The sequence below is a fragment of the Perca flavescens genome, chromosome 6 (assembly GCF_004354835.1).
Source record: "Perca flavescens isolate YP-PL-M2 chromosome 6, PFLA_1.0, whole genome shotgun sequence".
Classification (NCBI taxonomy): Eukaryota; Metazoa; Chordata; class Actinopteri; order Perciformes; family Percidae; genus Perca; species Perca flavescens.
In genome coordinates, this window is record NC_041336.1 from 38,543,162 (window position 1) to 38,560,865 (window position 17,704).

At 41.4% G+C, this 17,704-nt stretch overlaps 1 protein-coding gene across 1 annotated transcript in view; it reads left to right on the forward strand.

Moving 5' to 3' along the window:
* LOC114557388 (proprotein convertase subtilisin/kexin type 4) overlaps positions 1 to 17,704 on the forward strand; it is a 256,104-nt gene that overhangs the window by 143,320 nt on the left and 95,080 nt on the right. The window contains exons 7-11 of the mRNA XM_028580817.1: positions 8,639 to 8,676; positions 9,958 to 10,037; positions 11,456 to 11,544; positions 15,929 to 16,101; positions 17,166 to 17,381. Coding sequence (XP_028436618.1) covers positions 8,639 to 8,676; positions 9,958 to 10,037; positions 11,456 to 11,544; positions 15,929 to 16,101; positions 17,166 to 17,381 — 596 coding nt within the window. The remainder of the gene's footprint in view (positions 1 to 8,638; positions 8,677 to 9,957; positions 10,038 to 11,455; positions 11,545 to 15,928; positions 16,102 to 17,165; positions 17,382 to 17,704) is intronic.

The window sequence follows — 17,704 nt, forward strand, 5'->3', positions numbered from 1 at the left end:
TTGCAGGAAGCGTTTCAATGAACTTAAGTCCCAATGCACACACACTTCCTCTGCCACCTCCAGCTTCGTGTCTGGGTCCACCGCAGGAGGAGAGCCGGCTGCTGGGCAGACAGGGCAGCGGGGTGTGGTGAGGGGGCGGTGAATGCGTGCCGCTTGAATACTAATGCCCCACTTTAGAAGTCAACCTCTTCTCCATCCTCACATACCCTCTGCTCTGTCCCGCTCTCTCCCTGCATGTTTTCCTCCCTTTCATTTCCCTTCAGTCTTCTCTTATACGGCTTCTCTCATTTATTTAGTTCTCACCTCCCCCACTGCTCTAAACAGTCATTTTCTCCATCTCTCTTCTTTCTCCAACTTGTCTACTCTGTCTTCTCACTCCTGTCCTCGTCTTCTTTCCTCCCTGTGCCAGGCTTTCCATCACCCACGCTCTTTCTACATCCTTGCATCAAACCTTCCACCCCGTATCCCTCATCAAACTGTCTTCTCCCCAAGATCTCTCTCTCTTTGCCATTCACTTTTCAAACCCACACAAACACAAGTACACACACATCCTTGACAAAGCCAGCTAATTACAGGCAAGTGTTCACTCCAGCCCTTCTTAAATACCGAGCTGATTAATGAGACGGAGGTGTAGGGCCAGGAAGTCTCACCCTCTGCGGGTGGTGATACACACCCCTGTCTCTCTGCAGCTCTCTCTCTCACACACACACACACACACACACACACACAAACACACACACACACATTTCCTTTCCTTTTTCACACTTGCAAACACAAATGATCAGCCATGTGCAGCTTCATTACAGAATTATTGCTATCAGTATTTTATGGCTTACCTCCTCCCTCATGTGTCTCCTACTCCACTTTTCAGTAGCAGCCTGTAGATTTTTTTCTCAATTGTTTTGTACAGTAACTCCTACTGAGAAGAGCTAAGCGGCGAGAGCCAGCCGGGGGCCCCCAGGTGTGGTGGGGGCCTCCTCTGAAGTGATGTCGGCTCATTGCAGCGGCAGCTCAGGCACGACTCACCGTCGGCTCAAAATGGCCTCCGACACATCTCTGTGGCTGATTTGTGTGTGTGTTTGACCCCGAGGACCTGTGTGAATGCTGCGGGAGCAAAGAGATAGAGTGCAGCTGCTGCCGCTGAATGCTGACACACATGCAGAGCAGCAAACACGCACACTCACACACACACACACCTGCACAATCACAATCTAGACTGGGTCAGCCAGGTTCAAAGCATTTGTATTCATGGAAGCTTTTGCATTGGCTTCACCACCTACAGTGTTTCATCTAACTGTGGGACGTGGCTTTCTACTTTCACACTCAGAAGACCTTGGACTGTGTTGGAGTGTGTTTATGGCTGGATATTTGGCAGTATGGCGCTACCTGAGTCAATGCACCTGACTGAATTTTTTTCCACTCAGATCACCCTTGTAAATACTTGCAGTGTTTTGATGCTCAAATTGACCCCTTGTGACACACCACCTCTGAGCAGACGTGCTCATGCTGTGCATGTGTCAGTCCCGATCCAAATACATATCTGTCCACTGCAGAGAAGCGCGCACAAACAGATGTACGTGCCAAGCCATTGAGATCTTCCATAGTGTAGTTAGGAAGAGATGTCATATAACAACTACGTACCAATATCAAATGTACCATTAATAGGACAAATAATTAGGAAAATTGTCTACTGTACCAACAACTTTATCAATTTAAATACTGTATAATATGTAATATATCATCAGCTATCATCATGATGTACTCACGTCCAAACACGATATTGAAAAGTTAATCGGTACATTTATCTCAAGTAGAGCTGCAAAGATTAAGCGATTATTTGTCAACTATTAAATTAATTGCCAACTTTTTTGATAATTGGTTCATCAGTTTGAGTAATTTTTTATGAAAATGAAATTCTCTGATTCCAGCTTCTTAAATGTGAGTATTTTCTAGTGTCTTCTCTCCTCTGTGACAGTAAACTGAATTGTTGTGGACAAAACAAGACAGTTGAGGAGGTCACCTTGGGCTTTGGGAAACGCTGATCCACATTTTTCTTCCTTTTCTGACATTTTATTGACGAAACAACTGATCGTTTAATCAAGAAAATAATTGTTAGGTGCAGCCCTAATCTCAAGCAGGTCAGACTATTGTAACACTCTTTTCAGGTATTCATTCATTCATTCAAAATGCAGCTGCCAGACTTCTAGCCAAAACAAAGACATATGAACAAATTAGACCCATTCTAAGGTTTCTGCTTTGGTTAAAAAAAAAAAAAAAACTTATGCACTTTAATATCCAATAGACAATAATCTCAGAATGAAATAGCACAATGTGGTGTCAACATAAAACACAGCGCTTTCAAGCCAGAGAGTTCACTTTGCAGGGAAAAAAAAATATTTTCACCCAGGAAACGCTCGATCGTTCCTCTGGAGTGTTATAACCACAATCTAACTAGTCATTTTGGTGCCTAAACTTAACTGTCAGCAACGCATGACGCTCACTTTTTCTGGCTAAACTCCACTACCTCGGCCCCTGAAAGGGCCGTAATCTGGCGGTGCCTGTACCTGGCTCACAGTCACCTGTTGGCGGCTAAACAACTGCCGCTGGTAGCTGGCGTGCCCGAGCTCTGCAGCGGCTAAATATAACTAGCAACTGCAGCTTGGATTTTATTGTTCTATCACACTACAGACTGTTCACATTACAGCGCTTTACTAATAAAATACCTAAAATACTTCTATTTTAGGTATATAATGGAATGAATAATGTATAATGGAAGTAGCCAGGGGTGTAGCACCAGACCCTGGGCCCTATGCATAGGCAGTCCTGATGGGCCCCCATGTTCCGACTGAACTGTAGGAGTAACTGTGGTTACTCCTACATTTTGTTGGTTTTCTCTGTACCTGTTATGGTTTTGGTGTTGTCTTAGTTTGGTAGTCTGTTTTCTGTGTTGTCTTTGCTCAGTTTCCTGTTTTATTTTGAAGTCTCTGGTTTTCTGTCTAGTCCACTTTACTTCCTGTCTTGTGTTTCCCTCCTTTTTGATTGCTTTGCCCAGCCTAATGTGTTTCACCTGTTTCCCAGCCTTGTGTCACCTGTCTTGTGTTATCTCATTACCCTCTGTATTTAGTCTTTGTGTTCCCCTTGTCCGGGGTCAGATCATTTTGTGTGTTTTGTGTCCCCCAGTGTCAGCGCTCCCGGTTATTCCTGTTTTTGGATTCCCTTGGTTTTTTTTTTGATGCCTTTGGTCTTTGTTTTTGGAATCGTTTTTTGCCTGCTGCCGTTAACAGGTCTCCCTTGGTTTGTTTGTGTTTTATTAATAAATCCTCCTCTTCAAACGTTCTCCTGCCTGCCTGCCTGCTCTCTGCATTTTGGGTCCGCCATTCCCTACTCTTCCCTGCTATACCTAACAGTACCTTTACTTGCCAGCCTGCGTGCTATGGTGTCTCTCTGATCATCTGTCAATTTATCTGGCCATAGTCCTGGATCCTGTGCAAAAACTGGTCTGCACTGCTCTGCCTACTTTCCAGTTCCTCATCTCTCATTTCCACACTGTGCACAGAGCAACACTCATGCTCCCTGCTGTCTTCACTCCCATCATCCTCAATCACATCTTCTCAATGAAGGATACATCTGATATTAACCTCTTATCCTAATTATAACCTAATATAATAAAACACACTAAGATGTTAGTGTTACTTAACACCTTTCAGTCAAAAGGGCTAAACATGGTTTGCTTTAATTTTGATATTTGCTCACCTTGTCTCAAATCCAAAGAGGAGGATGAGGGGTCTGTTGCTACCCCACTCCCTGGTGGGACAGTTTCTGAAACTGAGGGCCACGTGTTTCACAATGTTTCTACTAAATCTGACATAACTATAATGTTGACATGATATGTATCTACCGATGAGCTACCAAGCCTGACACTGATTAGCCTATTACTGCTAATTATAGACATTATAGCCTATTAATTTAAAATTAAACATGTTTTAAATTAGGCTATTACAATGGTGTGTTGTATGCAAACAGTATTGTTATTGTAGTTTATTTATTTAGCCTTTAGCTCAGATTACATGTATAACCAAATTATCATTTGAAAGTGTATGTTCTGCTCTTTCAATGGGTTGTCTCAGTCTGTTTTTAGCGCTAACAGTCACAGAGATATTCAAGCAGTTTAGCACCATGGATTTGGTTTTCTAGTTTGTGCTCACCTCTCTTCGAAAAGAAGTCAGTTACCAATTGTTTCCCCTCATTCTGTTTTCTCTCCTTCTCCTGTCTTTCCTTTCTTTTTGGTAGCCTGATTTGGCTTTCTTTTATAAAGACATTTCTACAGCAGAAGTTTGCGCTCCACCAGACGCTCAACTGAACTAGCTAACGTAAAGAAAATGCGTGCAGATGGACTAAACCATTTGGCGCATTAGCAAGGGGTGGGTGAGACCTTAGATAGTCTTTTTTGTATACAAAATTTAGTCAGTCAATCAACTAAGTTATTCAGCCAATACGCTAACTTTTATTTAAATTTTAAATTGAAATAGGAAATGAAAATATCCAGGTAAAATAAAATATATTCCAGACTTTTCAAGGGCCCTCTCTCCCCTTGGGCCCTGGTAATCAGTATTGGTTTTACCCCCAGTCCGACGCCCCTGGAAGTAGCGCTGATACATTTTGTCCCCACCGGGGATAAAAATAATTCAGCAGACGCAGGGATATGTAGACCAGAAAGGGAGAAATCCCACGCATCCCCCCGAAAAATCACACCCTGTACTTATTGATTTTTTCATTTGAATGTGCTCAATGTTTTTTAATCCTTTTTTTTTTTTTTTTTTTTGGAAGACACTGCCACTGCGTATAAAATATGCTTTAAAAAATAAACTGCCTTACCCCGCCTTGCCTGTTATCCCAGTGATGTGATTATCAACACACCACATGTTGTCATTGTTACTAGTGTCACACACTCAGTACCAGAGTGACACACTTTCAGTCTAAAGTGGGTTTGGGTGCAGATTTTATAGTTCCAGACATCCTTCCCCTCCCTCTGTTGCCTCTCCATTACTTCTTCCTCCTTGCATCCTTTGCTCACTTGTTTCTTGTCCCCTCCTGAGCAGCCTGATGTAAATTCGCAAAGATGTCTCCATCACAAACTTGCAGAAGGGATGGTGTCACGTTTTAAACGCTGAGGCAACTCCGTGTGGTCGTCTTTGTGTTCTGAAACACACACACACATGGAGGCACAAGAACATAGGGCACAATATTCTTGACCAGATACCTCGATATCGATATTGCGGCGATATTCTAGGGTTGACAATTGGTACAAAATATCAATTGGTACAAAATATCTTCACACTTAGATTTTAGATCAATAATCATCAGTAATGTGGACATAATGTCTAAGTGGGGAAAAGGCAAATAATAGAACAGCTAGAACAGTCTGGTAAGTTCACCAGTAATGCTTTACTTTAATGCAGCCTTTAAAACAAGAAAAAGACAACACTTATGTCATATCACGATATTACGATATCCAAAATCTAAGATGATATCGAGTCTCATATCATGATATCGATATAATATATTGATATATTGCCCAGCCCTGCAAGAACGTGTGAATGCACACTAAGGCGTCTTTCTTATAGTGAGTTGAAACAAAGATTAACTCTTAATAAAGCAGCCTCCTGCAGACAAGCAATTCTTTTCACGTAACGGCAGAGATCCAATGTTTGTAGAGTTGCATTTATGTACTGAGGGGACGCTCACCTGAACTGGAAAAGAAGTTAATTCCAAAGGAGTTTTAATCTTATTTTCAGGTTTTAACTCTTATATAAAAGCCTGAGAGGTTCTCCCTAATTGGTGATTAGACTTGGTTACATTTGTGTTTGCTGCGATATGTACAAGGGAACATTAAAGGGTTGGTTGACCAAAATGACAAAATCATTTTCTCACTTATCCTCAGTTGTATCTAACCATTCAGGTTCAATCAATTATCTCCAATGGCATTTTGTTTGTACTTTTAAAGATTATTTGGAAAATATATCTGACATTTCATAACTCTTTAATGAATCACTTGAATTCAATATGAAGACATTATATTGCCCCATAGTGCAGTATCACTTAGTACACCTCTTTAGATCAATAGTATGCAAAAACCGGCCCAGCATGCTCGCTTGGCCTTGTGTTCGTAGTGGAAATCCAACTTGGCCCAGGCAAGGACTAAAAGTTGGCCAGAGAGCCCTTTCTCTTGGTCCCTTGAGAATATATATATCTATATATATATATATATATATATATATATATATATATATATATATATATATATATATATATATATATATATATATATATATATATAAAAAAATCAACCATATTTGATATAAACATAAAATTGCAGTTGTTTGACAAAACAATCTTAATTCTGAACCGCATCTTAGTGGATGGAGATCGTGAGATGCCGTTGAAAGCGGTTGAAAGAATGCAACTTTAACAATTGTAAAAATTTGTATTCATCCCAGGGAATAAAAAAGCCTGAGACACACTTCAATGTTGGAGAGACCTCGGCTACGTTCCGCCTGCAGGCCTTAATCCTCAATTCCCATTTATTGCCAGATCCGATTTTTTTAAAGCAACACTATGTAACTTTTCCCACTTCAGTCCCCCTACAGGTTGTCTCATTGGAACTACAGCTCACGCTAAAAGTTACATAGTGTTGCTTTAAATGTGGCCCGCATCAGACGTATGAACTGGGCATGGCCTGAAAGTGACCTGCATGCGCAAAAGAGTAACATGCAGCACCCTGTTTAAATACTTATTAAAATAAACCCCTGAATGTATTAAGAGAACCAAAGAGGTGTAATTATTAGGTAGTGCTACTAGCTACCGCTAGCTACGAACTGATAGCCGGCAGTTTGGGAACAGAGACATTAATAACGTTACAGGCTTCACAGCATATGAATTGCAGCCATTATATCCATTATTACAGCTACAGGAACTCAGGAGAACTTTCATATGGGCCTGCAGGGCGACTCAGCCGGGTCGTTTATTATGTGTTTATTACGCCTAGTTAAATAACTCTGGATTTGGCTATTAGGGCATGTTACAACTTTTAAAACATAATGATTTAAATAAGGACAATTTAAATGTTCGGACTGGTAAGTTGCAGTATCTCAAAAGAAACTACAAAATTCCGCAAGAAATTTTGACAGTGTGCCTACTACTTGGTGCTACTTCTTTTGACACGGCCTACAGTAAAGAGTCTCCATGATAGGAGGAGGAGTTTGTGTTTGGTTATTCTGAATTTTTGAGAAACTCTATTCAAACTTTAGACGTATCTTTCACCATGTAAAGTCTATGGGAAACCGCAGAATTGTGACCATGGTAGCTCTAGAGTGACGTCAGAGTCGCATGGATTCCCATCTCACTGTCCAGACTGAGGTTGCATTTAAAATAATCCGGCACATATGAAAGTGGCCCAAATCAGAACTGGAAAAGATCGGATGCGATGTGACACTGTCATGAAAAAATCTGATTATGGTCACTTTGGCCTTCAGTCTGAACGTAGCCCTAGAGTTTGATTCCCAGCATCAGTAACTCCAACTAGGGTTAAAATACAGAGAGAAAAACAAACCAGCCAACCAGCAAAGGAGGATGTGTGTCTGAAGAAGATCCAAAGTGGTGGATGAGGAGAGAATAAAGCATCAGTGGGTTTTATAGGACATAGCAAGTTGACCTGGCATGGCGTGGCCCAGCACAGCATGGCATGGCATGGCATGGCAGGCTCCAATGAGGCTTCACCCACCCAGAGCTCCATCCTGCTTGAGCTCAACACAATCAGGCCTCAACGGCAAAACTGATGGTAGGTTACCATGACAACCCGGAGGCACGGCCTGCATGGGACAAAGGCTGCCAGGTCCCGTGTGTGTGTGTGTGTGTGTGTGTGTGTGTGTGTGTGTGTGTGTGTGTGATTGAGAGAGAGAGAGTGTGAGTGATGTCTGGCAGAGCAGGCACGGCCCTCCTGGGGCCCTCATTCGTTTGTCTTTCGCTGAGACCACAGGAGCCCTGATGCAGCAGAGATGGGGGAGGAGGAGGTGGCTGGGGTGAGGAGAGAGGGGGAGGACGGCGAGGGGGCAAGTGAAAGAAAGGCAACTGATGTGGAAAAATAGAATGATAAAATATGCAGGAAAAAGTGTGCAATGAAGGAAATACTAAGAAATCAAACAGATGGCAAAATGAATGCAGTTGAAATTTGAGGGACGAGAGATTATTCTATTCCAGTTTGTTCAGTCACTCATCCATCAGTCAGGTGCAGTACCTCACACAGCAAAGCCTGGATCTTGACAAAATTTGCTTTGAAAAATAGACTTCACCGTTACATTTTGGCAAATTAATTACACCAATTAGTAGGGTACTCAGATTTTCACAGTTTTAATAACCTGTCTACCACACTGCAAGTTCAAATGACTTGAAACGGCTCTTTCATGGCTCCACAGAAAATAATGAAATGAATGCACTTAAGCACCAAAACATTAAAACTGTGGAGTTGATTTTTTAAACATCTTTGTCCAGAGCATCAAATGTCTCAGTGTTCAGATCATAGTTTGAGTTTTGACAAATTTATAAAAAGAATTTTGTCTTTGTTTTTTGTTGTCATTTTCAGGTGTAGATCACACAAACAAGGACCTGAAGAAAAACTTTGTAAGTAAACTCAAAATGAGATGTTTGAACAATAACTGATCGCCGCTAAATGTTATTTAAGCTGGGCAGTAAAATATTACCATTCTAGTAGTCTCGCATTGCCAGACCTAGGCAGACCTAGAGGGTCTGGCTAGTCCACAAAGCATTCTGGGATGGGAGAAACACATGCTGTGGTTTATTGGCATGTCTTTAAACCAATCACAATCGTCATGGGCGGCGCTAAGCGCAACTGTGTTTCTGCTAAAAAGCCTCAAGAAGGAACTTGTTTTGGTGGAACGTGTGTATTTTCAAAAGTAGTTTTAGTCATGCAACAGAGAACTCCGATTGGACAGATAGTCTAGCTAGCTGTCTGGATTTACCCCGCAGAGATCTGAGGAGCAGTTAACCATAGTCCTCACAAATCCACCGGAGGTTAGAACGCCAACACAAAGAAAGCGGAAGGTAACGGGACATCCGGCCTAAATGAGGGACATCTGGCTGAATTTCCGGCGGCACCGGAGCAATCCTGGAAGTGGAACATTGTTTATCTAGATTACCATTCTAGTGATCTCATGTACTTACCAATCCCTGAGATCTACAGTACTGTAGATCTCAGGGATCGGTTTGTAATGTAATTTCTAATTCAGTTCTATTTTTATGAGGTCATAGTTTCCCATCAGTCCTGTTTGGTTACACAAACATGCTTGGATTTTTATTAGACCGAAATCTGTGTATTGTCTTTCTTTTAAACTGCCCAACTTCTATATTACTTAAAACCTGAGACAATAAAATGTTAGTATAGTGATAAAGCTGTTCTATCCTGTCAGGCTGGTGTTACATTGGCTAGCCATAAAGCATATGTGGAGTGGCAGTGTTGTTTGCTCCTGCCTTGTCATTTATAATCCTATAGGCAGTTTGAAGCACACAGGCCAACTTGTGCTTTGTCAGAGCAGATTGTCTGGCATGGATAAGCCTGGCTGGAGAGAGATAATAATTGCTCTTGTACGGTTTGCTGCCAAGACATCCTCCCCGTTATGCCTATATACACTGGCAAACAAGTCATTCAAACATGTTCACTTTTCATGAGGCACACATAAACCACACAGACACAGTCACGGGCATCTCCTCAGTGACAGTGATTGCCGTCAGTCAGGAGAAAAATGTTGTCAGACTAATTCAAGTGCCAGTATCACAAGCTTTTCATGGGATTCCTTCATTTCCTGTCATGTCACTGTGATTTTTGTGCATCAAGCGTTCCATTGTGTTACACTATGTTCCATTTGTTTTCTGTCTGGATTGCAGGAGGCTCTCGCCAGTTTTGACCTGCGTTCTTCACACGGCCTGTCTCATGATCCCATGCCTGTCAGAGATGAGGAGAATAGGTAATGACTGTTGTCCTACCTTTCTTTCTTGGGAGAGTCAACGAACAGACCGATTTAAAGGCGCTCTAAGCAATGTTGGGTGACGTCGCTTCTTGTTGATGTTCAAAGTATTGTCAGACAAAACGGAGGCTATCTCGCCCCTCCCTCCTCCTCATCCCGTCCCCTCCCCCCTCCCTTCCGCGCACTGACCCCCGAACCCCCACCCCCAAATCCTTCTTGTCGGTTATTGGCTAGAACACTGTTTATGTTTCGTGGTGCAGGTTGGCGCAGTTTTTTTTAGGGACAGGCAGCTCGCAGATAGTGAGGAGATGTGACAAAAAATGTGTGACATCACTTAGAGCACCTTTAAATAAAAGAGAAAGTGTAAGAATGGATTAAACAGTGTATTTATCTGCTCTATAGTAAGATGTAAACATTTTCATGTCCAGGCTAACTAACTTACAGCAGTAACCGAACCCAGTGTTAGGCCACGGAGCATTCCATTAGCTAACATTTTGTAGCATTTTGTGGGGTTACAGGTTACATTTTTTTAAAAGCCCCATTAATGATGCCATATCCACTGTGTAGTTTTTCTTCAGTGTGGAAGCTGGTCAACTATTTCTGACTAGAGTTTAGGCTAATGTTAGCGGTTCTTTTATTGGATATGGGGTAGTTTACATTCCAGCAACAGAGATAAAACGTTCACGTTTATGGTTCATAACTTTGCATTTTTAACTAGTTCATGTTTGGTCCAGTTTTGGGTTTTACAGAACAGGTGTTGTGTCGAAGTCTGTTCCCCGGTCAATCAGTTTTCCCTCCCGTTAAAATGGATGGATCATCTTCAGTAACCGGGTCATGATTTCTGAAAAGACTAGTTGCTGTTGAGTTTTTCAAATGTATTTTTTGGGCGCTTTGAGCAACTGAGCCATGTAGTTCCATTATATTGGAGAGAAGGCAGACACCTCTACGGCCGATATCTCCAACACTGGGCAACTCACAACAAAACAATCTAGATTGATAAATGGCACTACAGATAAGAGGAAAAAAACGAACGAACGGTAAATTTGCCCACTGAAGGATTTTGTACTCTCACATGTAATATTACTAAATTATGTAATGGTAAATATGTTAAACACATTTAGAAAATGAAGTAAATAAACAGCAACATATGTGAGGTGTCAAGCAAAAATTCAATAATTTCAGTGCTGTGTATGAACAGGGAATCAGCTGCAGAATGTTTCCCTTGGTTTGAGCTGCAGTTTCCAGTATCTTGGTGTTTGTCTGTACCAGTCTTAAAATCAGAATGTACTGTATGCAATTGTCTGTCCAGGCTTAATTTGGGGTGTGCTCAGGTCATCACATCCAAAACAAAGACATCTCACATCTCTGCATATTGAGTCTCAGTAAGTGGCTGTCATCTTATTCCCCCTCTGTTTCAGTCACGGTACCCGATGTGCAGGGGAAGTTGCCATGGAGGCCAACAACTCCTACTGTGGTGTGGGCATCGCCTTCAATGCCAGGATTGGAGGTGATGAAAACAATACAGGTTATCAAGACAGTGGGAGGCAGTGCATTGTGGGTGTGCTGCAGTGGCCAAGACATGGCATTTTCAAAAACGCTTGTCGAGGGCCACTAATTTCTTTTAAAGTAGTCACTATTGTGATAATGCAAAAATAAAATGCATAGAAAAATCACTTTCCATTTGGAGAATACTATGAAGCAACTACAATCTAGACAACAAATGCACTATTATACATAAGCATTATTTAATATTATTATTAATAATAACAAGGTGGATTTGTTTGTGAGGGACAGTGTAGCTTTCTGAATTGATGTAAACAAAAAATTAAATAAAGAGGCAGATGACCAACTAATCAATTTTTCACCTTTCATTTCCTGAAGTTGATAAAATAAGATTTTTGACAGCATGCCTTGAACCCATATTGAACCTTATATTGCTTTTTCTCAGAAAACCGTTAAACAACATGCATTTCATTTATTCAAAAATGTACAATTCAAACACATTTTTGGCCCACATTATGAAGGGATGACTGTCCAAACATTTCGTTTTGTTTTGTGTTACATCATTTTTTTTTTTAAAGAAGAAGAAAAAAGAAGCCTTTTACAACTTGGTATGATATTGCAAATTAAAGGGCTTGTGCCATATTTGGCTTGGATGAAAATCAACATGTTACATGCTTGTTGGTTAAGCATAAGTATTAACAGCAGAAACATTTTGTCTGTGGTGCCAAATTACAGCTGAAAATAGCCTCATCAACTGTGGAGCAAATGTCTGTTTGAAAGCCTTTAAGATGAAGCTTTAGAAAATTGAAGTGATCCTGAATATTTCTTGATAAAGCAAAAGACTGAGAGTATGTCATTTATTTCATGTGAATGTATGCTTTGGGTTTGTGTGACAGCAACAGACTACACGGTGACTGGCTGCTATTGAGCCATGCTGACCCTATTTAACAGCTCATTTTTTAGAGGGAGCTTCAGTAATGGGTTTTTTAGTGTTGGTTGTAACATGGGTGAGGGATGAATGAACCGAATACACGAGATAGCCCATTTTCTGATGTGAAATCAAAGGTTTTTTTATAGGATACTCTAAGAGTTCTATAAACCACAAGTTAATGAGGAGTACATGATATGTTTGAGTAAAAGAAATATCCCACAGCACTCAGATCTGAACACAGCCGTATGAACGATCAGCCAGTGGTGTTATCAGCACCAAACATGGAGCATGAATAGAGGAATCCTTCGGTTGAACTCTGACATTTGAACTCTGCTCTGTGATCTTTAACCCTTGAGCCTTCCTCATTCGTCAGCGGCTGATGAGAGCCTCTTGCAGAATTGACAAAAAGAGGGAAAAGGCAAGACCAGGAATCTCTTTCCAAAGTTAGTCTTAATTTCACCTTGCTGAGTCTATTTGATCCCGACTCATAAACAGAGTCTGGCACACAGGAGATGAAGGTGCGAGACCCAAATGAAAGATGCATGTGGAACTACTGGGTGCTGTGGAGACTCGTGCTTGCTGTTTCACAATGAGGATCGACTGAGCTTTACCTCTTCTGTCTGTCTCAGTGAATGTTTGTGCTCCGGTTAGATAGCATGATGAATCAGCTGGAATGGATGTATGTTTATCATTTGAAAAACATTTTGATACATGGAGAGCAGAATATATTAAGACAATAAGAAGAAACATTTGATTTGATTTTACAACACAATCACCTTTCAAACTCATCTGAGAATACTCTTCAGTGGAAACTCACAACTACATTTCATGTGAAATCCCTCTCAATGTATTTTCTTTAGAAAAAGGAAATTTGGACTGGACATAAATGTCTGAAATGATATGACTACATGGAAATGTATTGTATTCAAGAAAGCAAAAGTAATATTTTGATATTATATAATTTGATTTATATTTATTTTTTGTTTGGGGAGTCTGTGTGGTGCAGATTGTGTGGGATTTTTAGCAGCTAATTGGCCACATTAAGCAGTCTTAAAGTGGTTATAATCAGTATTTTTATTATGTTATTTATTATTATTTTTATTAATTCTAAGTAAATTATCATCTGAAGTCCATTGGAGGAATATCTTTGATAATGCTAAGGGGAGGGGAGTTGGTAGGGACCAAAACAGAGCTAAAAGGGGAGTGAGGGCCAGATGTACTAACGCTTTTGGTAAAAACTGCCTGTCCCAGGAACTGAAAATGGCACATTGTGCTTTTCCGTGTCATGCATATGCATTCACGGGAGGGTGAAGGGGAAAGTGGGAGTTTCCCATAAAGAGATGGGAGTGGAAGCGTAAAGTGCGTGAAAATTCTCCTCCTATTAGGCCATGTCCACACAAACACGGGTATTTTCATAACCGTGACTTTTTTTACGCGGTTCGGCCTTCCGTCCACACGAAAACGCAGTTTCAGGGCACTGTAACCGAACATTTTTGAAAACTCCGGCCAGGGTGAGCATTTTCAGAACCGCCGGTTAGAGTGTTGTCGTGTGGACAGTATAACCGGGTTTTTTGCCTTGAGACGTCAGAGTGTGCGCCGTTATCCGCTGTGTTTGACGTCATATTGTGCGCCGCTAACTGCTTTGTTGATGTTTGTTGACGATTCTTTGCAATGGCGGATGAGTAGGATGTAACTTTTTTCTAGGCTTCTGATTGGCCAAAGTGACTTTACGATTTGGGTTATATCGCCGCCTGCTGGTGTGGCATGTTTTGACAGCGCTTGACAGCGTGTTTTTTATGTTTTCATGTGGACGGAGATTTATTTTAAACCGAGCATGTGTGGACGGGTTTTTTTTTTTAAACGGAAGAGAAAAAACTCTGGTTATAAAAATACCCGTGTCCGTGTGGACTAGGCCTTAAAAGCAGGTGTAAACCAGGAAGCGGGTTGCCTCACACACGGCTCCTGTTGAAATGGCGGCAGTAATCCGAGCAAGACGAAGACGTAGGCCAAGTAAACCAGCTGAAAAGATTTTTGCCACAAAGATCACACTTTTTCAGTTGAGTGAACAGGAAATCATTCAGTGTTACAGATTAAGCAGCAATGCAATATTACAGTTACTGGAAGAAATCAAAGATGACATTGAATTTCCGACTCAGCGTTCACATTCCATTCCATTAGTTGTTAAACCCCTCGCTACATTACAAATATTGGCATCAGGATCATTTCAAACAGTCCTAGCATCAGCAGTGAATTTCGCAGTCTGCACTCAGCCCTATCATAGCACCAGGTTGCTACAGCGCAATTTACAGTATAGCGGGCGGAGAAAGGCGCTGATTACCTGATGAACTGCAGGTTTGGTAAATACAACGTAAGCTCAAGTATCACAGCGTGCGCTTTCTGCGGGTTGGCCAAGGCGCTGATAACCCTACATTAGCAAATGTCTGTACATCTGGCCCTGAATGTTTCTGATTAGGTACAGTACATTCATCAGAAACACGTCTACAAATGAATGTTAATGTTGCCCTGAATCTGCTGCATGTGTAAATATGCAACTGTTTGCTAATAAGTTCAAATGAAAAGGTGTAATACTTCAATGTTGTGTTTACAGCAAGCGGCCAATCACTCTGTTGAAGCACATGTCTCACACTTTTGGCTTGAGCCTGAACCGCTGCCTCTTTTTGTTGCAATTTTTCAGTAGTGGACTGACAAAACGTTACATAATGTGAAATAATCAATCATTCTAACCACGTGTTATGTGTATGCTACATATTGGGTCATTTTGGCTGCAATTCACAACTTTAATAGCATACTGTGCTAAATCAGTGTGACACATTCTATGCTCCCTGGAGGTGAAAAGAAGAAAATACTTAACCTCAGCTTTCTTTCACTGTAGCTATTCAGTGATGTTAAAATATTAACATGGCATGGCAAACTTGGCTGCTATGGCCGCAGTCATATTGCAAGTATTGCAAGCAGTATAGCCATTTCAATGTGTCATAAGCCTTTTTTATGTTCTATTTTACATTTGTCACTGAGAGTTATGTTATCATATATATGTACAGTATATATATATGTGTATATATATATATATATATATATATATATATATAGTATATATATATGACACCACGCCACAAGAAAATTAAAGCACATGTTATAAATCCATGAGGGTGGATATTGGATATTGTTTCTAAAAGGATTTTTGATTGACTGATAATCCAGCAAAACATCAAAAGCCATTATTTCCAGGAAGCTAGTCACAGCTCTGTTACTACATTAACTGTGTGTTGGTGGCATATCACATTAACTTTTACAATGTAAAAACACAATCCTTGTGTCTGTTTTGAAGCAGAATCAGAATGAAATAAATGCTCTTCTGGTACATTTTATGTTAGTTTTTTTTTTCCACAAGCCTCCCTCCGAACTCTGATCTGTATGACCTTTTGGATCCGTTCAGGTATCCGCCTGTTGGACGGCTCCGTCACTGATGCCATGGAAGCCACAGCGCTGACCTTCAACATCCCCTTCATAGACATCTACGTCTGCAGTTGGGGCCCGCGGGACGACGGGGCCGCGATGGACGGGCCGCACAGCCTGACAGCGCAAGCCCTTCGGCTAGGAACTCACAAGGCACGGCTTTCATCTCCACGTTCACACTGCTGTCTGTCAGATGTAATGCAGACATCCACACTGTCAGTGCAGCTGAGATCGGAAAGACAAAATGTCCAGCGTTGGAATTATGTAGATGAGTTTAAATGCACACCCATTTATTTTCAAGAGTTTAAAATGACTGTCCAGTGTCCATACCAAGTGTTTCGGATTAGAGTGGGATTTAGAAATAATTGAAAATTGGTGCTATTTAAACTTGGCTGTAAAGAAGTTATCTTTCCACCAGTCGATGGGTGTTCTTTCCAATAGCATGAGCTTATTTGGGTGTTTTTGAGATACAATCCTATTGTGTTAATATATGCCAAGCAATGGATGGACACACTGTGCAGACATACTGTGCACTGGCACAGGGGCCAAGGGCTCAAAGGGTCCCACCGCCCCTCATGAAGTCACAGTGACGGTTTGAATGACAGTTATTATCAATTGAACGGCAAAAGTCATCTTTTACGTGTCTGAGCCCAGGGGCCCGTCTTATTATCCGTCCATTAAGTGTATTCCAAATCGGACCCCTGACATTTTTTGGGGTTTTCAGCTTCTGCCATATGTGCTTTGTAGCTTTAGTTAACTTTTAGTTTCAGGTTTGATTTGTGTAATCTGTGCTTGTGAGTATGATAAAGCAGTGCGTATCTAAACAATAAAAAACAAATTTAAGTTAAAAATGACTAAATTCTCTAATATCCACTCGGTACAACCATAACTATCCTCAAACGTTTTCATCATTGTTTTCACCAAGGGTAAAACGTTACTATCACTAACTGACTCTATCAAAAAAATAACAACTTGCCCAACATTAGTGACTTTAAAAAATTATATTTTTCTTTGAATTGTGGCTTTTTTTTCTAGACTAAGGAATCCTATTTTTCCTCCATATGATTGAGCACTATGTAAATATACAGAGTGTGATGTACTGCATATTTTCATATGTGATATTTGACATGCTCTGCTGACCACTAGATGGAAACATTCTTTATGCAATTCATCTTTTCACTCGCTCTCTCACTCTCAGCCTCTGTTTGTGTTATCAGGGCCGAGGTGGGAAGGGCAGCGTCTTTGTGTGGGCGGCAGGTAATGGTGGAATGATGCGTGACCACTGTGGTGCCGACGGTTATGTGAACTCCATCTACACCGTTGCCATCGGCGCTGTCTCTCAAACAGGGAAGCCCACCTTCTTCGGTGAGCCGTGCCCCGGTGTGATGGCCGTCACTCTGACAGGGGCCGGCGTGGGAGGCCCACTACCTCTGGTTAGTGTGCATGTACCGCCTCACACATCTAACAACAGTGTTTATCATTAATGAGAGTGTGTGTGTGTGTGTGTGTGTGTGTGTGTCTGTGTGTGTGTGTGTGTGTGTGTGTGTGTGTGTGTGTGTGTGTGGGTGTGTGTGTGTGGGTGGGTGGGTGTGGGTGTGTGTGTGTGTGTGTGTGTGTGTGTGTGTGTGGGGGGTGGGTGTGTAAGCAGCCCTGCTCTTTGGCTCCTGTGAGCTGTGAGAAGCCTGTTAAAGAGCAGCGACTGGTGTGATATTTTTGGAGGCCTGCCAAATGACCTAGGTGACTGCTGGGCACGCAC